This window comes from Nomascus leucogenys, chromosome 2 (genome assembly GCF_006542625.1).
Source record: "Nomascus leucogenys isolate Asia chromosome 2, Asia_NLE_v1, whole genome shotgun sequence".
Lineage (NCBI taxonomy): Eukaryota > Metazoa > Chordata > Mammalia > Primates > Hylobatidae > Nomascus > Nomascus leucogenys.
This window is the reverse complement of record NC_044382.1, coordinates 21833465-21859226: the sequence shown is the minus strand read 5'-3', so window position 1 is coordinate 21859226 and position 25762 is coordinate 21833465. Positions and strand designations below refer to the sequence as shown.

The 25762-nt window shown below is 42.0% G+C and overlaps 1 protein-coding gene across 2 annotated transcripts in view; it reads right to left on the bottom strand.

Annotated features, from left to right (window-relative positions):
• TIMD4 (T cell immunoglobulin and mucin domain containing 4) overlaps positions 1-14804 on the bottom strand; it is a 41599-nt gene extending 26795 nt beyond the window's left edge. Inside the window, exons 1-5 of one of the 2 annotated variants that reach the window (XM_003268566.4) lie at positions 14690-14804; positions 7188-7529; positions 4274-4573; positions 2387-2467; positions 1172-1255 (exon numbers count right to left, since the gene is read on the bottom strand). In XM_003268566.4, the coding sequence (XP_003268614.2) occupies positions 1172-1255; positions 2387-2467; positions 4274-4573; positions 7188-7529; positions 14690-14747 (865 nt within the window). In that variant the 5' untranslated portion in view covers positions 14748-14804. The remainder of the gene's footprint in view (positions 1-1171; positions 1256-2386; positions 2468-4273; positions 4574-7187; positions 7530-14689) is intronic. The other variant, XM_003268567.4, reaches the window with a different exon arrangement.
• Positions 14805-25762: the final 10958 nt, after the last annotated feature.

Below are 25762 nucleotides of genomic sequence, written 5' to 3'. Positions count from 1 at the left end.
GATGACATTTTCTTCTCATAAGATTGAAAAAGTTAAACAAATGGTCATATCATGTGTAGGGAGAATATGGGAAAGCAGACACTCTGTGGGTGGAAAAATAAATTGGCACAGCCTTTTCTGAGAACATTTCTCTACAAGCTATTAAATTTAAAGGTGCACATTTCTTTTAACCAGTAATTTTTACTTTTTGGTCAACCATTCTAACTACAGAAACACTTGCATGAATGGTTAGGGAGGCATGCATGTACTAGGATGTTCACTGCAGCACTGTTTATAAAAAGGAAACATTGAAACAACCTAAATGCCCCTCAATAGACAAGAAATACTGTGAGTACTCATAATATGAAATATTACACAGCAATTTGACATATATCTACATAGATTAAAGAAGAAAGTGGTCCAATATACAACAATAAGTGAATAAAACAAAATGCAGAATGCTGCATATAGCATGATAACATTGTTTAAAGACATACACTAAACTGAACTATATATTTCTATATGTAGACACATAAGGGAATGGAAAAAAGACTAGAATGATCATCTTCAACTAATAACAGTTATTATCTCATGGCAGGGGGCTGGGATTGAACACAAGGAGTGAAAGAGAATTTTATTTCTATCTGTTTTTATGCACCCCTAACAAAAATGCATTAGTGTGATATTTGTGTAATTTAAAATAAAAAAATAAAAATTTGAAAAATGAATAGGTGGTTTTCCTACTATCATTCCTGGCGTCAGGTCAGCAGTTTCTAAGGAAGAAGGAAGATTTCAATGGAAGGACTTCAGAGATGAGAAGAGGAGAGGAGAAGCCAGCACTGATGCTTGCAGCATGTTTTGCTTCCATCCCATCTGGCAGGAGGATGTGGTACGTGGCCGTGAAGGAGCCAGAATAGTTGCATCCCAAGACAACCAGACAGATGACAGATTGTTTCCACATCCAAAGACAAGCCACTCATGAGAACACAGCCCCAGGCCAGGCAAGGTGGCTCTAGCACTTTGGGAGGCCAAGGCAGGAGGATCACTTGAGGCCAAGAGGTTTGAGACCAGCCTGGGCAACACGGTGAGACCTCATCTCTACAAAAAAAAAACAAAAACAAAAAAGCGAGACTCTGTCTCAAAAAAAAAAATTAATAAAGTAAAATAAAATAAAAAATTACAGCCCCCTTACCTCCAGGCTGAGGAGAAGACACTGAATCACTCGTTTTCCACATTGACACATGGGATGTTGATGGGAGATCCCAAACTTTGGACTCTTTGGAAAAACAAAGGAAAACAGAAAACAGACTTAGGTAAATGCTCGTCTTCCTGCTTTTGGTACTCAACTGTCCCTATGCTGACTTCTGTCACTGAAAAAAAAAAAATAGTATGTGCCAGACACTGTCCTAAGTGACCTACATGCATTCTGTCATTTAATCCTTAGAAAGAGCCACAGGATAGGTGTTATTCCCAGTTTACCAGTGAGGAAACTAAGGCCCAGAGAGATTAGGTAGCTTAGCTAAAATCACACAGCAGGAAAGAGGTAGAATTTGTATTTAGGCAGAGTGAAGCCACAACGCCCAAATAAATCACTCTATCATACTGTGTCCCTGCATTGTACTATCACAAACACTGATTTACTTACCTTACAGATGTCTGTTTTCCTTTGCTAGATTATTAGCTCCATTACGGTAACCCTCCCATATGAGTGCTTACAAATGTGCCAGGCACTCTTCTAAGTCCTCACATGCATGAAGTTATACAACCCTACAACAAACCTAGGAATAAACTGAGGCCAGGGACCCCCAGCCAAAAGTAATAGAACTGGGAGTCAACCCCAAGTGGTCCTCTCTAGCACCCCCAAGGATGCCAATCGTGTCTTATTTCAGGGTATACCCCATCCCAGGCCCCACTAGCTACCTAAAGAAGTTTTGATGGGTAGATGACAGGATAAATAATGAAAGAGTGACCAATTCTCCCTCCACTCTAAAAAGCCAACGCATTGAATGAGTAAACCCCTCAGCAGTCTCAACAAAGAAGATTTGAGTGCATGAAATTAGAATGAGACAGCTAAGTGCTACTTAGCCTAGAGTCTAAAAGCAAACATCCTAGAGATGTACCATGAGCTAGTGCGGAGAATTTCACCAATCAAGAAAGGCCTTCCTTTTCCCTCCCTCCCTTCTCCTCCTCCTCCTCCTTCTTCTGTCTCCCTCTCTCTCTCTCTCTCTCAGCCACAAGAAGGAACAAACAACAAAGGCTGCCCTGAGGCCAATTTGCTGCAGGGGGATTTTATGGCACAAAAGACCCAAAGAGGTTGTCAGTCATCTGATTCAGCAAGACTTTTAGTAATTTCCTTCTCCTCAGTCCAAGGGGTGAGGGAGGACAGAGAGGGTGAGTGTCTGCACACCTTTGGATGTCAGCAGGACAGTGTCAGCAGAAGCAGACTCAGCACTACTCCAGGAGTCACTGGGGAGGACAGTTTCTGATTCTGGAAGAGAAAAAAGTTGGATAAAAGGCAGCTAAAAAGTAATTATTGTGTTTGTGGTGGGTGGTGGGATTTGGGAATATCTTTTTTTAATTGATTTATTTATTTTTTGAAACAGAGTCTTGCTCTGTCACCCAGGCTGGAGTGCAATGGCACAGTCTTGGCTCACTTCTGTCTCCACCTCCCAGATTCAAGCAATTCTCCTGCCTCAGCCTCCCGAGTAGCTGGGATTACAGGTACCCGCCACCACGCCTGGCTAATTTTGTATTTTTATTAAGAGACGGGGTTTCACCATGTTGGCTGGGATGGTCTCAAACCCTTGACCTTAAGTGATCCACCTGCCTTGGTCTCCCAAAGTGCTGGGGTTACAGGCATGGGCCACCACACCTGGCCACTTTTTTTTCTAATTTATCTAATTTTTTTAAAGACAGAGTCTCACTATGTTGTCCAGGCTGGAATTGGCTTCTTGGGCTCAAGGGATCCTCCTGCCTCAACCTCCCAAGTAGCTGGGATTACAGGCTCACATCACCATGTTCCAGGGTATTTTTATGGCTGTCTTGGTGCTTCTTTATATATTTCAAGTTTTCTTCAAGGATTGCAAGTAATTTTTAGAATCAAGGAATAGAAACTACAAATGTTGTGTTTTATGGTAGTTATTTATTTTAAAGCCCAAAGGAATAAAAAAATACATACAAGAACTGATTGGTTTAGGGTTCATGGATTTTTGGTGACTATTCAGAGTATAATAGAATTAGCCAATTCAATTTTGTAAAGCTATTTGAATTATCCAAGACTTATTGAGGCAGCTGAAATGTCTAAGAAAGCCTTCAAGCTGTCTCATGATTGCTTTCCCAATTCTTACTGCAGAATCAGAGTCTGACATACAGTGACAGCCTTGACAAGCCCCCCTAAGCAATAGAGCAAGTCACTCAGTGAGAGGTACAAGTTGCAGGGTCAAGAATTCCAGGGGAAAAAAAAAAGAAACAAAGAAAAGAAACAAGGCTAGAACTAGTTCACCAACAGGGGATATTTTAAAGGCGTCTGGAGGTCTTTCCTCAACCAATCTCTAATGCTCAGGCAGCTACTTAACCCCTGAAAGAATGGAACTGGAGTCTGACCAGGAGTGACCTTTCCTGGTTCTTCAATAAACATCTCTTGCAAGACTCCTTAGAGGTCAATTGGAGAACCCAAAATGCTGACTTTTCAAAAACACAAAGGATAAGGCAGAAGAAAAGAGAAACCATAAAAAAAGAAAAGGAACAGTTTGGTGAAAACACCTCCTTATACACACACACACACACACACACACACACGCACACACACACACACAAATGCCTACTGTTAAGGAGTAAATTGTGTCCCCTCAAAATTCATATGTTGAAGTGCTAACCCTCAGTACCTTGGATGCAAATGTATATTGAGATAGCACCTTTAAAGAGATAGTTAAGTTAAAATGAGGTCATACCAATGGACCCTAATCCAATACGACTGGTATTCTTGCAAGAGATTAGGACATAGAAGGACAGACAGAGGGAAGATGGCCACCTGCAAGCCAAGGAGAGAGGACTTAGAAGAAACCAACCCTGCTGACACCTTGACCCTGGACTTGTAGAACCCAGAGCAGTGCGAAAATAAATTTCTGTTGTTTAAGCTACCCAGTCTGCGGTGTTTGTTTGATAGGTCTAGCAAACTAATATACGCATGTGCACATGCACACACTCACACACACACTGAGAGAGAGCAAGTCACTGGGCTGCCTCATTCAGTGAGACAGCTCTGTTCTAAGAAACCCAAGATACATCTGCGTACCTGCAGTGACGATGGGCCCTTCCTTAGAAGGCTCAGGAGTCAGAAGACCTGTGGCTGCCTCTGGAAGGAGGCTTGGGGTTGGTGAAGGGCACATGTTTGCTGTTGTGAAGACGGCAATAGTTGTCATCTGAAGTGGTGTTCTGGTTGTGAGATCGGGTGTGGTCACGACTGTTGTTGGAAGTGCAGCTGGGGTTGTTGTCATTTGTGGGGTGGTGGTGGGGCTCGTTGTTGTTCTGCGTGTGGTGGTAGTTGTTGTTCTGCGTGTGGTGGTGGTGGTTGTTCTGTGCGTGGTTGTCGAGGCTGTAACCAACAACAGACATGTCTGGCACCAAGCGGAGATGGAGGAAAAAGAAAATCATGCAAGTATATCTGGGATCCATCCATTTCTGTTGCCCTCACCTGGTCCACTGGCCTGGACCATTGTAATGCCCAGTAAAACTGTGTTTCCTGCCCCCACCCTGACCCGTTCCTTCCAATCTATTCTTCACACATTGGCTACAGTAATCATTTAAAATGTTGGCCAGGCGTGGTGGCTCACACCTGTAATCCCAGCACTTTGGGAGGCCGAGGTGGGAGGATCACTTGAGGTCAGGAGTTTGAGACAAGCCTGGTCAACATGGTGAAACCCTGTCTCTACTAAAAATACAAAAATTAGCTGGGCGTGGTGGCATGCACCTGTAATGCCAGCTATTCAGGAGGCTGAGGCAGGAGAATTGCTCCAACCTGGGAGGCGGAGGTTGCAGTGAGCTGAGATAACGCCACTGCACTCCAGCCTGGGCAACAGAGTAAGACTCTATCTCAAAAAAAAAAAAAAGTCAGATGTAATTATGTCCCTCCCCTGCCTAAATCTTCTACTGGGTACTCCTTGCCCTTAAGATAAAGAACCCAATCCTGCACCTTGGCCTTCAAGCCACAAGCCTCCATTTGACCCCATCTTGCCTTTCTTTCCAATCTCATATCTCCACCCCCGGCTATCACTTTTTCCCACCCAACTGGCATTTCTTTAGCTCTTTGAATACATCAGCAACCTTCCCGCTGCATGAAACTTTCCACCTGCTGCTTCCTATTCTCATTCTTCATGAGGCTGACTCCTACTTAACTCTCATGTCTCAGCTAAAAGGTTACTTCTGCAAGGAGGCCATGTAGATTCTCCAATAATGATTAGGCTTTTTTGTTATGTACTCTCATAGTTTACCTCCACAGCCTTTATTGCATTTCATAACTGCACATTTATTTCATTGCTATTGTTTAAAGTCTGTTTATCCCATTAAACTTTAAGCACCATGAGGGAAAATCTGACATTTATTTTGTTTTATGCTACAAATCCAATAACTATCACAGTGTCTTGCATATAGTAGGTGCTCCAAAAACATTGCATGAATGCATAAATGAGTGCATCAAAAGTGAGCTCAAAGTATGCAACCTAGAGTGAGAATGTAGTCTCTTTCAGACAGTAAAGATCGGTTCATACAAACACCACTCACCTCCTAAACATCTGATTTGAGCTTCGTTAGCCACCGTTTATTCTACAAATCTTATCCTCCCTAGAATATGCCAAATTTCCATTGACTCTAATGGACCAGAAAGACACCATTTGTTCCAAGTGAACTTCGAAATGACCTCATAATATATTAAGGTCAAGTATTTTATAAAATAATAGCTGGTTATACCCAACTTGAAAAGAGAAGACTTGAGTGGGAGTCATCTAACTTCAATAAACCTCATTTCTCTCTTCTGCAAAATTGGAATACCTTTTATCTCATAATGTTGCCTTAAGAGAAAGACATACTAATATGTATGTAAGTTCTTAAATTAGAAGCATCTACATCAGTTGGTCTCAAATTTTAGAGTGCATTAAAGTCACCTGAAAACTTAAGAATATAGGCTGGGTGTGGTGGCTCACGCTTGTAATTCCAGCACTTTGGGAGGCCAAGGCAGGTGGATCACTTGAGGTCAGGAGTTCAAGACCAGCCTAGCCAACATGGTGAAACCTCATCTCTACTAAAAATACAAAATTGGCTGGGTGTGGTGCCAGGTGCCTGTAATCCCAGCTACTCGGGAGGCTGAGGCAAGAGAATCGCTTGAACTGGGAAGTAGAGGTTGCAGTGAGATGAAATTGTGCCACTGCACTCCAGCCTGGGCAACAAGAGCAAAACTCTGTCCAAAAAAAAAAAAAGAGAGAGAGAGAATATAGATGTCTAGACTCCTGTCTTCCAAGGTGCCCATCCAGTTAGGAATAGAGCCCAAGGATCCTCCAGGTGACACTGATGCAGGTGGAATACAGAGCTCACTTTGGGAAGCTCCATGCCGGACAAGCCCTAAAGGTAATTATTGTTAGCATTATTCAACCATAGGCTCAACGCAGCTCAAATTTTTGAAGTCCCACCATATTCCAAATTTCATCAAAAGCAACTGATAGTAACAGAAGAAAGAGCTCCTAAAAACTGCTATGACTGTGTCCAAATTTCATGCCCTTTCTCCCCTGCCAGAAGTGGCAAACTGTTGGTTTACTGGTTGAAGGTGACCCCTGAATACATTTTTCTCAGTTCATGCAGTTTTTTTTATTATTTTAAAATCTGGCAACATGTAAAAAATCAACAGAGTTCACATAAAACTTCATAGATCTGAAAACACTGGACCCAAATATCTGCAAGGTGGTAATCCCCTAGATACGTAGCAGCTGCCTCTTCAGATTGACCCTGCAATTCACGAGTTCCCTTTCCACCTTCCACTCATTGCTGTGGCTGCTTTTGTGTTTACTTGCCTACTTCAAACCACGGCACTTTATTTCAAATTCAATCTTCCCACTCACTGTGAAAGCAACTCCAACCTCTTCACCACCAGCCACTGATCCCATTATCCATTAACCACTAAATCTCTCCTTCCACAGCCAGGAGGCCCTTCACGTGCTTACCTCTCTGTAGATTCAGGCGCACGTTTATCTTTACATCATTGAACCAGCCAGGCACCTCTATGCGGCAGCAGTACACACCGCTGTCACTTTCACTGGGGTTTAAGATGGTCAAGGAAACATCACCTCTCCGGATAGTCCCCTGAAGTCTGTATTTTGCTGACTTTCTTGAGGTCACCCTCATTCCATCAGTGCGGATGAGCGCCTCCTTGCAACCGGAGTAGGGGCACTGGTCTTTCCCCCAGCACATGCTGTTGCTATTGTGAGACCAGGATGAGTACAGACAGGGCAAAGTCACCCGGTGACCCAAAACCTCCGTCACAACAGTCTCTGAAGTGACTGGTGCTGCAAGGAAAAATGCAAAATTTAGGTCATGCAGTACTGAAATCTCTCAAATATGCTACATAGTTTTTGTGCTAATAGATGTTTCCAGGAAGATGAAGAGAGCTGTAGTCTACGTTTTTTTTCTTTCTTTCCTTTTTTTTTTTTTTTTTTTTGATACAGGGTCTTGCTTTGTCACCCAGGCTGGAGTGCAGTGGTGCCATCATGGCTCACTACAGCCTCAACCTCCCAGACTCAATCCATCCTCCCACCTCAGCCTTCTGAGTAGCTGGGACCACAGGTGCGTGGCAGCATTCCCAGCTAATTTTTGTGTTTCTTTTGTACAGACTGGGTTTCCCATGTTGCCCGGCTTATGTGGTTCTTCAGCGTAAGTTTTGATGTTCCTTGCTGTGTTCCTGTGCTCCTAACTCCACATGATTCTATCCCCTAAGTGGAATCAGGTGACCAGTTGAGTCTCTAACCATGGCAAGACCTTTTTGCTGATTTAAATACTCCGATTTGAGTTGTATTCGCTAACCAGTAAACTCTCACATGAAAAATCCTGACCTTGTAACTCAATTTCACTTTTTCATACAATCAGGTGGGCTGTTTTCCACAAATAGATATTGTGAACTACAGACTTAAAAGCTTCAAATGGCCGGGCACGGTGGCTCATGCCTGTAATCCCAGCACTTTGGGAGGCCTAGGTGGGCGGATCACAAGGTCAGGAGATCGAGACCATCCTGGCTAACACGGTGAAACCCCATCTCTACTAAAAATACAAAAAATTAGCCGGACGTGGTGGTGGGCGCCTATAGTCCCAGCTACTCAGGAGGCTGAGGCAGGAGAACAGCGTGTACCCAGGAGGCAGAGCTTGCAGTGAGCTGAGATCATGCCACTGCACTCCAGCCTGGGCAACAGAGTGAGACTTGATCTCAAAAAAAAAAAAAAGAAAAAATAAAAAAAGCTTCAAATGGGTCTCCCAATCCAGAGAGTGCTATGAGAGAAAGATAGGCTGTAAAACCGTATTCCATTTCCTTCTCTCCTTTCAGTGGAAATTACTAGAATTGGAAATTACTTGCTTTGGACTATTTGTTTGCTGTTAGATAATATGAAGTTAGGTGGAGTTCATGGACTATTTATTTTTAATGGACAAATAATAATTGTGTATATTTATAGGACACAATGTGATGTTCTGATATACATATACATCATAGAAGGATTCAATCAAGCTAATTAACATATCCATCGCCTTACCAACGTAACAAATTTTTGTGGCAAGAACATTAAAAATCTATTAGCAATTTTGAAATATACAACACATGATTAATTACTGTGGTCACCATGCAGTGCAATAGATCACTAAAACTTAGTCCTTCAGTCTAACTGAAATTTTGTACCTTTTAATCAACATCTCCCCTTTCACTATCCCACCCACTCACCCACCCCCCAGCCCCTGGTAACCACCTTTCTACTGTTTCTGTGGGATTAACATTTTTAGATTCTGCATATAAGTGAGATCTTGTATTTGTCTTTCTATGCCTCGCTTATTTCACTTTGCAGCATGTATTTTTTGTTAATGTTAGAGCTAGAAGGAACCGCAGGAATTATCTAAAATGGCAGCTGTGCCATAAAAAAAAAAATGCTGGAGGGTAAGTTTTACTGCATCAGCTACTTGAGATGGAATGTTTCTCCCTTTCTAAAATGAAGCATGAGTGTGTTCTAACCACTTGTACTCATTAGCATGACCTAGGGAGCTTGTTAAAAATACATATTTTATTGCCCAAACCTGAGCCTGAATCCCTGAGGCCAAGGCCAGTGCATATGTACTTGAATCAAGTTCTCCAGGCCACTTTGATGTAGTTGACTACACATCCAGTGTTTGAGAACCACTAGACAAGCTCCTCTAAGATTCCTTTCATCTCTGATAATCTGCAAAACAATTTCATTGTTAAAAATGTTAAGCCCATTGGTTTAATTGTGCATCAGAGATTATTCTAAACCATTTCCCTCCCCAAAAATGCTATTGAAGTGAAAGCCAGGCAGGCTGTAGATCTCAGATTGTTGAGACCACACCCTGATCCCTCTTGGGTACCTGGGTCCCTGCTCCTTGTTTTCTCCGAGGCACCCTCCTGTGAGATTCTCCGTTCACTAACTTTGCTGACTTGGTTGGCTAAGTTATAGAAGGCATGGCCAGCAGTGCTGTGCTCCTCCCTGACTCAGCTGGCAGTAACATCCAGGCATTCCTCTCTCTAGCAGAAGGTGGCCATGAGCCCTAAGAGTCACCCATATGGGAAGCAAGACTATGTGCTTCTGGGGTTTTTCACAGTTGGCTTTTTTTTTTTTTTTAAAGACAGTCTCATTCTGTCACCTAGGCTGAAGCACAGTGGCACAATCTCGGCTCACTGCAACCTCCGGTTGTTCTTATGATAAAAGATGATTCCCAATTCGGACCAGCCTGCAGCCTCCCCCGAATTTAGTCTCTTCACTTTGCCACAGTGGAAATGTTTCACAGATTATAAATGAAGTGAGAGGCTGGGCACAGTGGCTCATGCCTGTAATCCCAGCACTTTAGGAGGCAGAGGCTGGCAGATCACCTGAGGTCAGGAGTTCAAGACCAGCCTGGCTAACATGGTGAAACACCATATCTATGAAAATACAAAAAATAGGTGGGCATGATGGTGGGTGCCTGTAAACCCAGCTACTTGGGAGGCTAAGGCAGGAGAATTGCTGGAACCCAGGAGGCCGAGGTTGCAGTGAGGCGAGATTGCGCCATTGCACTCCAGCCTGGGTGACACAGTGAGACTCTGTCTCAAAAGAAAAAAAGAAAAATAAAAAAGTGAATGCAGCGGGAAGTCCATTTTGCCTCCCATGAATCCAGGAGAAAAATAAGAAGTTAATTGTCATCACCCTCAGCTACGTTAACAACATAGAACATATGCACCTAAATTAATAACTACTAAAATATGAACTTAGCCAAGTGTGGTGGCACATGCCTACAGTCCCAGCTACTCAGGAGGCTGAGGCAGGAGGATGGCTTGAACCCAGGAGTTTGAGGCTGCAGTGAGCTATGATCGTATCATTGTTCTCCAGCCTGGGCAACAAAGCAAGACTGCCTCAAATTCAAGAAAGAAAAAAGAAAAAATAGATGATACCAAACTCATTGTGTCAGTTACCCCCAGGATCGGAGAAAAGGGATTGGAATTGGGGATAGCAGTCCAAAGGGCATTCGGCTTTATAACATTTTAATTTTTTCACCAGGAGTGTTTCTGTGTTACTCATCTTATTAAAAATCCATATAAGAAAAGGAAGCAGGCACTGAGTATGGCAAGAAAAACATCCATTACGCTCACATTGTAAACCCCATTCTGCCATTTACTGCTTTTGTGTTGTCAGAGGAAAGCCATGATAATCCTGACCTCATTATCGTCACAAAGCGAAGGGGATAATACTCACCTCAGAAATGGTTCTGAGGTCCACATGAAGAAGCAGAGTATCAAATGCCACGTGAAATTAGCAAAGTATCAATATGCGTAACCAAGGACATTAGAATTTAGAAATAAGACAAAAAAATGTTTCCTGTCTGTTGTAAAAGTATCCCTGAGTAAAGCAATTGTTGGTATCAAACCAGTTTCACTTCTGTGGAGCTACCTGGAATGGTGGATACAACCTAGGTCCTTATGCCAGCTTGGTTCCTTCCATAGCTGGTGAGCTTAAGCAAGGCTGGCCCTTCCCCAATCTGAGTCTCAAAATCACCATCTACAGAGTGAAGGGCATCTTTTAAGAGTACATCCAGCTCTGATGCTTGGTGATTCTGAGCAGTCACTCTCTTTTAAGTTGGTTATCTTAGAAAAGTCACATATAGGCTGGGTGTGGTGGCTGACAGCTGTAATCCCAGCACTTTGGGAGGCTGATACAGGTGGATCACCTGAGGTCAGGAGTTCAAGACCAGCCTGGCCAAATATGGTGAAACCCTGTCTCTACTAAAAAATACAAAAAATTAGCCAGCTGTGGTGGTGGGCGCCTGCAATCCTAGCTACTTGGGAGGCTGAGGCAGGAGAATTGCTTGAGCCTGGGAGGCAGAAGTTGCAGTGAGCCAAGATTGCACCACTGCACTCTAGCCTGGGCATTGGAGTAAGACTCTGTCTCAAAAAAACCCAAAAATATTTTGAAAAACAAAAGAAAAAAGAAAAGGCACCTATGAAAAAAACAAAATAAAACAAAAAACAGCTCACCAGGTGCTGCCTCCTTCAAGCAGGAATTGAAAATCCCCCTCAACCAGTGTCCTGCCAGTAGCAGGACATGTAGACATAGAACCCTGCAACTTTCAACCTAGCAAAATCCTCCAAGTTTCCGGGATAAGACAAAGACAGTAAAAAAAAAAAAATTGATGAAAAGGCAGATGGTAGTTTTCTTACATCCAAACAAACCCATACCAAACCCAAAATATTAGTGTGATAGTGACAGGGACTGCTTTCATTCTGTACATTGTTTTTTTCTTCCTTTTTTTTTTTTTGAGACAGAGTCTCACTCTGTCACCCAGGCTGGAGTGCAGTGGTGCGATCTCGGCTCACTGCAACCTCCGCCTCTCAAGTTCAAGTGATTCTCCTGCCTCAGCCTCCCGAGTAGCTGGGATTACAGGCACATGTCACCATGCCTGGTTAATTTTTGTATTTTTAGTGGAGACGGGGTTTCACCATGTTGGCCAGGCTGGTCGCAGATTCCTGACCTCAGGTGATCCACTTGCCTCGGCCTCCCAAAATACCAGGATTATAGGCATAAGCCACCACGCCCAGCCTGTAGATTGTTTCCTCAGTGCCTATAATGTATCAAGCGTGGAACTAGGTGCTGGAATATAACAAGCCACAAAGCAAACCTGGCCTGCCCTCATGGGGCCTGCAGAGTACCTAGGAAGAGAGTCAAGTGAATGAGCATTTGCTATAGAGTGACAAGTTTGCAGATGCAGGAACTCCAAGGAGGATGAGAACTCATAGAAGAAACACCTAAACTAGTCCAGAGGCTACGGGGTAGCCAGGAAAAGCCTGACTTAAGTAGTGACCTGCGGATGTATGCCACTACGGAGGAAAGAAAAGCAGACAGAATGGTATAATATGAGTTTGAGAGGTGAGGAAATAGTTTGTTTTCCTTCAAATGTGGGTATTTTCTCATGCACCATGTTGGAAAGGTTTCTGCACGTACAAAGAGCCAAGAGGTAGAAGAAAAATTCTTTAACATCGCTAATCACTGGGGAAATGCAAATCCAAACCACAATAAGATATCACTTCATTTCTGATAAAATGGCTACTATCAAAAAGACAAAAAGTGACCATTGCTGGCGAGGACGCAAAGAAAGAGGAGCTCTCATACACTCTTGGTGGGAATGTAAATTACTACAGCCATTATGGGAAACAGTATGGTGATTCCTTAAAAAACTAAAAATAGAATTACCATATGATCCAACAATCCCACTACTGGGGATATATCCCAAAGAAAGGAAATCAATTAAAGAGATAGTTACACTCCCATGTTTATTACAGCACTATGCACGATAGCCAAGATATAGAATCAACCTAAATGTCCATCAATGAATGAATGGATAAAAAAAAATGTGGTATATGGCCAGGTGCTGTGACTCATGCCTGTAATCCCAGCACTTTGGGAGGCTGAGGCGGGTGGATCACCTGAGGTCAGGAGTCCAAGACCAGCCTGACCAATATGGTGAAACTCCGTCTCCACTAAAATTACAAAAATTAGCCAGGCATGGTGGCGGGCGCCTGTAGTCTCAGCTACTTGGGAGGCTGAGGCAGAAGATGCCTGAACCCAGGAGGTGGAGGTTGAAGTGAGCTGAGATCGCGCCACTGCACTCCAGCCTGGTGACAGAGCAAGACTCAGACTCAAAAAAAGAAAAAAACAAAAAAAGTGTATATAAACACAGTAGAATATTCAGCCATAAAAAAGAATGAAACTGTCATTTGCAACAAAATGGATGGAAACAGAGTTTATTAATATTATGTTAAGTTAAATAAGGTAGGCACAGAAAGGCAAATATTGCATGTTCCCACTCATACATGAGAGCTAAAAAAGTTGATCTCATGAAAGTGGAGAATAGAATGATAGTCACTGGAGTCTACAAAGGATAAGGGAAAAGGGGTATGAAGAAAGGCAGGTTAATGGGTACAAAATACAGTTAGAACATGTGGAAAAAGGGAAAAAAATACAACTAAATAGAAGAAATAAGTCCTAGTGTTTGATAGCATAGTAGGGTGTCTATCGTTATTAATAATTGCTTGTGTATTTCAAAATAACTAGAAGAGAACATTTGAAATGTTCTCAGCACAAAGAAATTAAATGTTTCAAGAAATGAATATCCCAATTACCCTGATTCGATCATTGTACATTGTATGTATATATCAAAATAACACACATGTAGCCCATAAATATGTATAGTTATTATGTATCCATTTAAAAAAACATGGACTTTTGTAAAACTGCAAGGGCCATTCAATATTATCTTGTCCTAGAAGCATAGATTGTGACAACTGGTCATTTAAAAAGCCAGGTCTCTCATTTCAAATATGGGAGAGCCAGAGCAATTTAGACATATTCACAGTGTCAACAGTTAGTGCCCGAGACGCAGCTGCAGCGCAGGCAAGAACACTTGGCTCTATATCACCAGGATGCAAAGAACTTCACTGGAAACTGAGTGTGTACATTTGCATCATCCAAAACCCAAAAACAACGTGCAGAAAAGAAACCTTACCATAAAGCAAAACAAAACAAAAAGCAAACAAACACTTCTAAAAACAGAGGGAATGATAAGAATTATCACAACTCTCACCAGAACAAATTCTCCTGGCTTATTGATTGTATGAATAACACCCATAGAGGAAATCTCTTTTCCCCAGTTTATCTGACCACTTATTTCCGTGTCTCTTCTTCAGTTGCCATTTCCAATACAAGCCCAAATTACCCCAGCCTAAAACCCCCAGACCAGTCTGGATAAACCTCTGCGTAACAAGGCAGGACAGAGACCCTCCACAGAAGGAAGCCTGGTAGGGAGAGGGGAGGGATGCAGAAATGAAGTGAGCTTCTTCTTTACTGAGGCCCAAACCAGTGCTTGGAAATCCATCACACAATAGCAAGTCCTCTGGGAACTTCTACATAGAAGGTTTCAGAACACTTACTCAGGTAAAGCCACCAAAACTCAATCACCAGCCAGAGAATGAGAGGTTCTTTGGACATTTTGGCGGTTGACCGGACCCAGGAATCTGTCTATCTATCCAAAGCCCAACCTCTTATATCCCAGTTAATGCTGACAGGGTGGGACTCTTTAGTTTCATTTCTCTTTTTGCCTCATAATCTTCCCTTTCTCCTGTCCTACATGGCTTCCCCCAATGGGCGATGCATGATGAAATGTGCTGAGCCCTTTTCTCCTGGTGACTAGTGTGTGTGTGGAGGGATGGCGTGGACATACTTGTGCTTCTTTGTCCATGTGTATAGGGGGTTTCCTATATGTGCACGAGCATCTATGCATGTGCTGGCACAAATATGCCTGTATAACCTGTGTACATGCCACAGTTGTCCCAACTGCTATACAGCCTGTCACAAAATGCAATTGACTCTCCACACTGTCAAGTGTTTACGTGTAGATTCCTCATGGGGCCAAAGCATAGTTAGACTGAAAGTTGCCTCCATTCCCATTCGAGGTTCTCCCTCACCTGTCCCCTGGCCTCCTTGCCCTAATAATGGAGAAAGAAAGTGAGGATAGGCACAGTGGCTCACACCTGTAATCCTAGCACTTAGGGAGGCCGACATGGGAGGATCACTTGAGGCCAGGAGTTTGAGACCAGCCTGATCAACATAGCGAAACCCCATCTCAATTTTTTATTTAAAAAAAAAAGTTTAATAAAAAAATTAAATTTTTTTTTAAGTTTTAGGAAGACACTGAAGCCCAGAACTTCCTGATTCCAAAGCTTATGGTTAATCACTACATTGTCCTTTGACCTGTGACCCTTTGGGTATCATGTCCATATGATGAGGCCTAAGAATTCACAAATGTTCTAGATTTTTAAAAATCCTCAATTGATTGTAACTAGCCAACAAACCTCAAACATTCAACATTGCTTCTACTGAAGGTATCAGTGAAAAATCTAAATATCAGGTGAGGTTCTAGACCCAGAGAAGCCAGACTAACATGGGCAGGGATGAAAATAAGGGGATTCAGAGTGAATCTTCCCACTGAATGCCCACAGAACCAAGGGATCCTTTCCCCATTCCCCATTCTATCCCCAGGAAACTGGAAGATTTAATCTCTGGATAAACTAAGTGGTCTCAATAAAACATTTTCAGATATTTATAGTTTTGAGTTTTCCCCAACAAAACCACTCAACCCTCCTTCAATAAGTTCATCAGTGTATGAGCTTCAGCCATGCATGCAGAACTTTTAACTAGTTTTTAGTGTCCCTTTCAGATATGAACAGATAACCAGGGATCATCAGATATTTGAGGAAAGCATTTAACATAAAAAAGAGACAAAAATAACAGGGAGAGCTAAAGAGAACTTCAAAAACTTCTTGAAAAGCTAACATTTTCTCAGAAAGAAAGATTTTACATTCATGAAAAAGAACAGACATTATAAAAATGTCCTGAATTTTGTGGAAGGTTTGAAAAATAAAGTTAAGAAAATTTGTTAGAAAGTATAACCATCTACAAAGTCAAAGGACTAGGATTGTTTCAGGACATAAAAAGAAAATAGAGGAGAGGAAATTACTAAAGAAATGATAAAGGAAAGACTCTTGTAACTAAAGGAGGTGACTCTCAGTATTGAGAGGGTCAATCAAATGCTAAACTCAATGAATAAAAATATCCCCACAAAGCAAGACATTATCATGTAATATGAGAACATCAGACATAAAGAAAAGACACGAAAAGACTCCAGAGAGAAAGAACAACATATTGCACTGAATGGATTTGGAAATAGAATGGCATTGGTGTTCCAAACAACAAAGCTAGAAAATAATGCGTGAATGCCTTCAAAATTCAGAGAGAAGGCCGAGTGTGGTGGCTCACATCTGTAATCCCAGCACTTTGAGAGGCCAAGATGGGTGGATCACTTGAGTCCAGGAGTTCCAGACTAGCCTGGGCAACATGGTAAAAACCTGTATCAGCTGGGCACAGCGGCTCACGCCTGTAATCCCAGCACTTTGGGAGGTCAAGACGGGCAGATCATTTGAGGTCAGGAGTTCAAGACAAGTCCGGGCAACATGGCAAAACCCGGTCTCTACCAAAAATACAAAAATTAGCTGGGTGTGGTGGTGCATGCCTGTAATCCTAGCTACTTGGGAGGCTGAGGCAGGAGAATCACTTGAACCCAGGAGGCAGACATTGCAGTGAGCTGAGATTGCGCTACTGCACTCCATCCTGGGTGACAGAATGAGACTCCATCAAAAAAAAAAAAAAAAAGAGGAAAAGAAAATCTGTATCTGCCAAAAATACAAAAAATTGGCCAGGTGTGGTGATGCGCACCTGTGGTCCCAGCTACTCCAGAGGCTGAGGTGGGAGGATTGCTTGAGCCCGCCAGGTGCAGGTTGTAGTGAGCTGAGATTGTGCCACTGCACTCCAGCCCGGAAAACAGACAGAGAACCTGTGTCCAAAAAAAAAATCCAGAGGAGAAATTTATTTTCAACCTAGAATCCTACTCGCAGACAATCTATTTCTCAAATGTAAGAGCATAATAAAGGCCTTTTTGGACACAGATTCAAAATTTACTTACTATACTTCCTTTCCTAGGAAGTTATGGAAGGGAAATCTGTAGCAAAACAGGAGAAATAACCAGGAAATGGAAAGTCATGGGGTCCAGAAAACACGACATCTAACTCCAGGGAAGAAAAATTTCACAAAGAAAACTGCAGAACAGACCTAGAGGGGAACTGTTTCACTGCATCACAAACCACCCCAAAACCTAGTGCCTGAGGAATGTACTTTTCATGATTCCCTGGGATGACAGTGTTCAGCTGGGTAGCTCTCACTCAGTGACAGTGGCTATCTCAAGACTAGATTGGACTATTTGTCCAAGATAACTTTCTCACTCACATGACTGATCATCCAAAATGACATTTTTAGCTGGACTCCTATGTCTAGCAAATTAACAGAATGACTAGAAGAGGTAGGGGCTGGACTGACAACTCTCTCTCTCCACATGACCTTTCTACATGGCAGCTTGGGCTTCCTTACAGTATGGTGGTCTCAGAGTAGCTGGATTTTTTACATAGGATCTGGCTTTCTCAAAAATTAGCATTCCAACATGCTCAGGAATAATCCACAAAGGTTCTTATGACCTAGCCTTAGGTGACATTCTGTATCATTTTTACAGTATTCTATTGGTCAAAAGGCAAATTATAAAGCCATCTCAGAGAATTCAAGTGGAGGGAGCAATACAAGGATGTGAATGCGAGGAAGTGTGGTTCATTGGAGTGGTAGGGGAAGCATCTTTGGAGAATAATTACTTTAATAACCACCTCAGGCTGGGGCAGAAGAGCAGAGGAATAAGCCTTGGGGTGGTGGTAGTGAGTGTCACGAATAAGCTCATGTACTTAGGTATTTTGAAAATAACTTTGATAGGTGTTTGGCAGATATGATGGAATACTTGGGATGAATTTTTTTTTTTTTTTGAGACAGGGTCTTGCTCTGTTGCCCAGGCTGGAGTGTACTGGTATGAACATGGCTTAGTAAAGCCTCAACCTACAGGCTCAAGCAATCCTGTTGCCCCAGCCTCCCAAGTAGCTGGAACCACAGGTGTGTTCCTCCACACCCAGCTAATTTGTTTAAATTTTTGTAGAGGCAGGGTCTTGCCATGTTGCCCAGGCTGGTCTCAAACTCCTGGTCTCAAGTGATCCTCCCATCTCAGCCTCCCAAAGTGCTGGGATTACAGGCATGAGCCACTGCCCACAGCCATGGGATGAATTTTTGATGGACACTTGGGAAATTAAGAAAAAAAAAAAACAATGAAGACTGGGTGCAGTGGCTCACACCTGTAATCCCAGCACTTTGGGAGGCAGAAGCAGATGGATCACTTGAGGTCAGGAGTTCCAGACCAGCCTGGCCAACATGGAGAAACCCCATCTCTACTAAAAATACAAAAAGTTGCTGAGTGCAGTGGCACATGCCTATAATCCCAGCTACTTGGGAGGCTGAGGTGGGAGAATCCCTTGAACCGGGGAGGTGGTGGTTGCAGTGAGCCAAGATCATGCCACTGCACTCCAGCTGGGGCGACAGAGCGGGACTCCGTCTCAAAATAACAAACAAACAAACAAACAAAAAATGAGATAATTATTACAACCAGGAAAGATAAAATTTTGTACGAGGAAATAAATGTAATTATGGTGCATTTGCTAAATGTGAAAGATATTAATAGTTACATGCTGATAATAACGTAAAATCTGGCTACTGGCTTAATACACAATTTTTATTTTTATTTATTTTTTTGACACAGGGTCTCGCTCTGTCGCCCAAGCTGGAGTGCAGTGGTGCGATCTTGGCTCACTGCATGGAATACTTGGGACAAATCTCTGCCTCCAGGGTGCAAGCGATTCATGCCTCAGCCTCCCAAGTAGCTGAGATTACAGTCACGCATCACAACACCTGGCTAATTTTTGTATTTTTAGTAGAGATGAGATTTCGCCATGTTGGCCAGGCTGGTCTCAAACTCCTGGCCTCAAGTGGTCTGCCTGCCTCAGCCTCCCAAAGTGCTGGGATTACAGGAATGAGCCACTGTGCCCCAACTTAACACATAATTTTGATTTGACTACACTGGAAAAAATTGGTAGAGAAGAAGCGGGGTTGGGGTGTAAGAAAGCCAAAGTCTATTCACATTTACAGGGAGTCAACAAATAGTGTCTCAAATTGGTCAATCAGACAATATCAGCATAAACACACTATGAGTAATATGAAGGTAAAAACCAGAAGAACAAGCTCAAAAGAGTTTAATGCAAAGAAGTGGGAAAGCAATTCACTATTTTTTTAGTTATAAACCTTTTACAACTTGACTATTAAAAATGCATATATTGAGGCCGGGTATGGTGGCTCATGCCTATAATCCCAGTACTTTTGGAGGCCAAGGTGGGCAGATCACTTGGGGCCAGGAGTTCGAGACTAGCCTGGCCAACATGGAAAAACCCTGTCTCTACTAAAAATACAAAAATTAGCTGGGTTTGGTGATGGGAGCCTGTAATCCCAGCCACTCGGGAAACTGAGGTGGGAGGATCTCTTGAACCTGGGAGGCAGAGGTTGCAGTGAGCTGAGATCGCACCACTGCGCTCCAGCCTGGGCAACAGAGGGAGACTGTCTCAAAACTAACTAACTAAATAAATAAATAATAAAATAAAATAAAATGGCTATATTGAGCATACCTAGCACCCACATCTTAATTTCCAATTCCATCCTCCCATAAGAAGAACCAGGGCTTCTTGGAGAAATGGCTGATTCTAGTACTGAGGTGAAAAACATATGGAATGAGCCTGGAGCATCCTGCAATGTCAGTAAGTAAAAGCAAGAAAGTGCTAAAAAAAAAAAAAAAAAAAAAAAAAAAAGAAGAAGAAAAGAAAAGAAAAAAAAATCCCACAGTGATGAGATTATTTTAAAGGGCAAAGGAGATTATCAAAAGAGCTTCCAAAAAGCTTTGGCTCCACCTCAAAGCTGGAACAACCTGAGCAACAAAATAAATAAAAGAATACTGGATTATAATCCAAAGTATAAAATAAGTATCTGAGCCTATACTGACAGAAGTAAATTATTGAATCCATAAATAAGTAGGGGAGAATAGACAAATCTTCTTCCCAGAAGCATTATAAATAATTTATGTAGATACTCCCCACTCAAGGAGATAAAGCCTAACTCCCCACTCTTTCAGTGTGACTTCTTTCAAAAAAATGGGGAGTGGTGGGGCAGAAGTAGCTTTGCAGTAAAGAAAACTGACAAATACTACCTCAGGCAGGCGATCAAGGTCAACATCAACAATAAGTTGAGTTCATAATATGTACCCTTGACATGAGGTAATATAAGGGTCACTTTACCTCTGTGGACTTCCTCCTCAAAACCCATGACATTGAATCATGAAGAAAACAGGCAAAGTGAGGTGGCTCATACCTGTAATCCCAGCACTTTGGGAGGCTGAGGCGAGAGGATCACTTGAGCTCAGGAGTTCAAGACCAGCCTGGCCAACATAGTGAGATATTGTCTCTATTTTTAAAAGATAAATTAAATAAATAAATAATAAACATAATGTAGTATCCCAGGTGGGGTCTTGGAACAGATAAAGGCCATTAGCTAAAAAGTAAGAAAATATAAATAAAGTATGGATTTTAGATAATAATAATGTACCAATCTTGATTCACTTATTTGATTTGATTTGATTGTTATTATTATTTTTTGAGACAGAGTCTCGCTCTGTTGCCCAGGCTGGAGTGCAGTAGCATGATCTCGGCTCACTGCAACCTCTGCCTCCTGGGTTCGAGTGATTCTTCTGCCTCAGCCTCCCAAGTAGCTGGGATTACAGGCACCTGCCACCACGCCCGACTAATTGTTTGTATTTTTAGTAGAGACGGGTTTTCACCACGTTGGCCAGGCTGGTCTTGAACTCCTGACCTCAAGCAATCCACCCACCTTGGCCTCTCAAAGTGCTAGGATTACAGGCGTGAGCCACCACGCCAGGCAGGTTCATTAATTTTAATAAATATATCACACTAATATAAGATGTTAATAATAGGGGAAACAGGTGTATGGTACATAAGAACTCTGTTGTATTATCTTTGATTTTTCTGTAAATCTAAAACTGTTTTAAAATAAAGTACATTTTTTAAAATGCACATATTGCTTTGTTTTAGGAATGTAAATGTTAAAAGTAATCTAGTATCTGCAGGGGTCAAACACTGGAAAAAGACACTAAACTTGGTTGTCTCTTCCTACGTTAGAGTCCATGATCAAGCTTCAGAATATTCAAAGACTTCCTAATATTTGATGCTCAGTTTTTATTAAAGCATATTATTGAGAGAGTCCAAAGCAGTGCTGGATATTTCATGTCTTTGCCACCTTCATTCTCTGCATTTGGAGGTTTGCCTCTGGAGAACCGGACTTCCCTCATTCTCAGTCAATGTGGTTCAGGTGGCGTTGATTTCATTCATGGGCACAATTGGCTCAAGGATAGGCAATTGACTCAAATGAAGTCAAGGATACACAATCTTGAGATGTTTATTGTGACTTTTAAGAGATAGAGACCCTCTCTATTTTCCTCTGGTCTGAGCTGTGAGAAAGTGAGCTGGAAGCTAATCGCAGCGGTCTTGCCACCAACGACGAAAGCCTACCTCGTGAGAGAACCAATCAAGCAGAAGGCAAGTGAGGAAATAAAGCAAGTCTAGGCCTATGTCATGAATGGAATCCCTGAAACAAGGCACATCAGTGAGGCAATACATTTCCTTTTGGGCTTAAGTTAATGTGCATTGGGTTTGCAGTCATTTGGAATCTTAAATCTGAAAACAAACAAACAAACAAACAACCACCTCTGCAAAGTGAGAATTTGGCTGGATGATTTTAAAGTTTTTCCTGTTTTAAGAGTTTAGGACTGGGCACCATGGCTCACACCTGTAATCCCAGAACTTTGAGAGGCCGAGGCGGGCGAATTGCTTGAGCTCATGAGTTTGAGGCAAGCCTGGGCAAAATGGCGAAACCTCCTCTCTACAAAAAATACAACAAATAGCCTGGCGTGGTGGCATGCGCCTGTAGTCCAAGCTACTTGGGAGGCTGAGGCATGAAAATCACTTGAACCCAGGAGGCAAAGGTTGCAGTGAGCTGAGATCATGCCACGGTACTCCAGCCTGGGCAACAGAGCAAGACCCTGTCTCAAAAAATAAATAAATGAATAAGTAATACAAGAGTTTGTATTATTATCTGGTCCAACTACCTGCTTCATCAAACACCTGATTCACCTCAACCTTTTAATCATTCAGCAAGTGCCTGTCAACCTATTATGCTTAGACATGTAAGAATTCTGTTAGGCCCTGAGAATAAAGACAAATAAGGCATAGATTTTACCTTTACAGACCTGACAGTTCCAAATCTTTAAACAAAGAAGGGATTATCAGACCCCATTTTACAAATAAAGGCGTGACGCCAGAGAAGATAAAGGACTGTCATGTAATAGGATGAAAATAGAATCCAGGTTTTCTGGATAAAGAGTCCTTTATAGTACCAATACTTTCTTTCTGGTAAATGGCATTATTAAATAAAATCCCATTCATTCATTTTTATTCATTCATTTCTTCATCATCTATAGCAAGGGTCAGCAAATTATGGCTCATGGAGCAAATATAGCCCAATACCCATATTTGTAAAGAAACTTTTATTGCAACATGGTCACGTCCATTTTTTAGCATATGGCTGCTTTCACACTACAATAATAGAGTTGAATAATTGCAACAGATATCATATGTTCCACAAACCCAACAATATTTGCTATCTAGTCCTAACAGAAAATGTTTGCCAACCCATTGAGTTCACGTTATGTGTAGGCACTGTGCTAAGCCCTGAGACTGGCATATCAGACGAGCCATTCTTGCCTTCAATAAGCTCACAACCTAGGCGCTAGGGAAATGGAAAAGGAATGAACATTCACTAAGCTGTGGCTATGTGCTAAACACGGAGCTGGGTCTTGTTCACATGTAATCCCAGCAACAAACCCGCAAAGGAGGTATTATATTTGGCACTATACGTGCAAGGAAAGAGGGATTGGAAGACATTGAAAACTTAACTCGAAATATAGCTTTTATTGCCTAGTATATTCGAGCTGATATCAGCACAAGAATAGAGATTCATTCTAATTGCCCCAAGGAGGAGGTTACTCATGACAAGGGCACATGCAGTCTGGAATTAGCACCTCATTAGGAAACATCAAGTTGTTACTTCCTCTGCTCTTCTCTGGGGTGTCTCTTTCTGTCCCTCTCTGAACCTCTCCCCTGACCCGCTTTCTCATGAGTTCAGCTTTCTTATGGTCCTTATTATACACCTTAGCCCCAAATCCTCTAAGTAACCCTCAACCCAGCTCTCTGAGCTCGCTCACTCATTCTTTCAATTCTAAATGCCAGATTCCTGAGGGAGAACTTGAGCTCCTCTGGTTCGCATTTTCCAAGGTAGGCCTCAGATTGTTTTCCACTGGCTGCCCTCTGCGACTGGCTACCCTGAGATCAGCCTTACCCTGGAGAAGAAAGATCCCACTGTGCAGAATGCCACCATTCCATTTGCAGTTTCAGCAACTGGGCTGTGGATGAAGTATGGTTGCTCAGAAGTGGCTGGGTTTGGTAGGCAATGACTAACAAATCTAGTACAAATAGAAATTTTTTATGAGTCTGTCGCCAAAACAATCATTTAAGTCACTTAGGAATCCAGTCAACTGGAAGGAACAGAAAGTCCAATTCACAGAAGCCTAAACATATAAGGAGTTTGTTTTTTCTTTCATAAAAAGAATGCTGGGTGTAGACGGCCCAAGGAATCAAAAATATCATCAAGGAGCCAGACTCTTCTCTTTCTGTTCCTCCATGCTGGTTTGTCACACCCTGGTCACAGGAGGGCTGAGGTACTTCGGGACATCAAGTTCATGTTTGGGAAGGGCAAAGGGGAGACAGAAAGGCTTTCACATTGTTAGTCTTTGACTTTTTATTTGGGAAGAGAAGCCGTTCTCAGCAGACTTGACTTATCCAGAACTAAGCCACCAGCTTACCTTCAAATCTATTGTATGAGATGGCTATGACTGGTTTATTTATTTATTTTTGTTTTTTTTATTTTTCCATAAGTTATTGGGGCACAGGTGGTATTTGGTTACATGAGTAAGTTCTTTAGTGGTGATTTGTGAGATTTTGGTGCACCCATCACCCAAGCAGTATACATTGCACCATATTTGTAGTCTTTTATCCCTTACCCTCCTCCCACTCTTCCCCACAAGTCCTCCCCAAAGTCCACTGTATCATTCTTATGCCTTTGCATCCTCATAGCTTAGCTCCCACATATCAGTGAGAACATACGATGTTCAGTTTCACATTCCTGAGTTACTTCACTTAGAATAATAGTCTCCACTTTCATCCAGGTCACTGCAAATGCTGTTAATTCATTCCTTTTTATGGCTACATAGTATTCCACACCACAGTTTCTTTAACTGCTCATTGACTGATGGGCATTTGGGTTGGTTCCAAGATTTTGCAATTGTGAATTGTGTTGCTATAAACATGTGTGTGCAAGTATCCTTTTCAAGTAAAGACTTCTTTTCGTCTGGGTAAAATCCTACCCAATAGCGGGATTGCTGGATCAAATGGTAGATCTACTCTTAGTTCTTTAAGGAATCTCCACACTGTTTTCCATACTGGCTGTACTAGTTAACATTCCCACCAGCAATGTAGAAGTGTTCCCTGTTCACCACATTCACGCCAACATCTACTGTTTTTTTAAATTTTTTTATTATGGTCATTCTCACAGGAGTAAGGTGGTATCTCATTGTAGTTTTGATTTGCATTTCCCTGATCATTAGTGATGCTGAGCATTTTTTATATAATTATTTGGCCATTTGTATATCTTCTTTTGAGAACTGTCTATTTATGTCCTTAGCCTTTGATGGGATTTTTTTTTTCTTACTGATTTTGAGTTCATTGTAGATTCTGGATTTAGTCCTTTGTCAGATGTATAGATTGTGAAGATTTTCTCCCACTCTGTGGGTTGTCTGTTTATGCTGCTGACTGTTCTTTTTGCCATGCAAAAGCTCTTTAGTTTAATTAGGTCCCAGATATTTATCTTTGTTTTTATTACGTTTGCTTTTGGGTTCTTGGTATGACTGGTTTAGACCAATCAGGCCTATGCCTTGAGCCTGGGGTAGGGATCTAGGGTCCTTCAGATCAGAAGATGAAACGTGCCGGTTCCCTGAAGAAAATTAGAGTTCCATTAGAAGAAAAGGCTGTTGCCTGAGCAATGGAGAGCAGAGCACAGAGACCAAGTACATACAACCCTGTGGCTGATTCAATGCCAGGCTTCTAATAGATAATAAGCACCTGATAAGTGAATGAATGAGTCAACATTTTGATTAATTAATAGGAGAAAATAATACAAAGTGGAAACAAGGTAAGAGTAGCTGTCAGAAGATGTAAATATTTCAGAAATCTTTGTGAGGCCCTGTCTCACCTCTGAAATTTATTTTCTTTATTTGTAAAAAAGGATTGAATAATGCC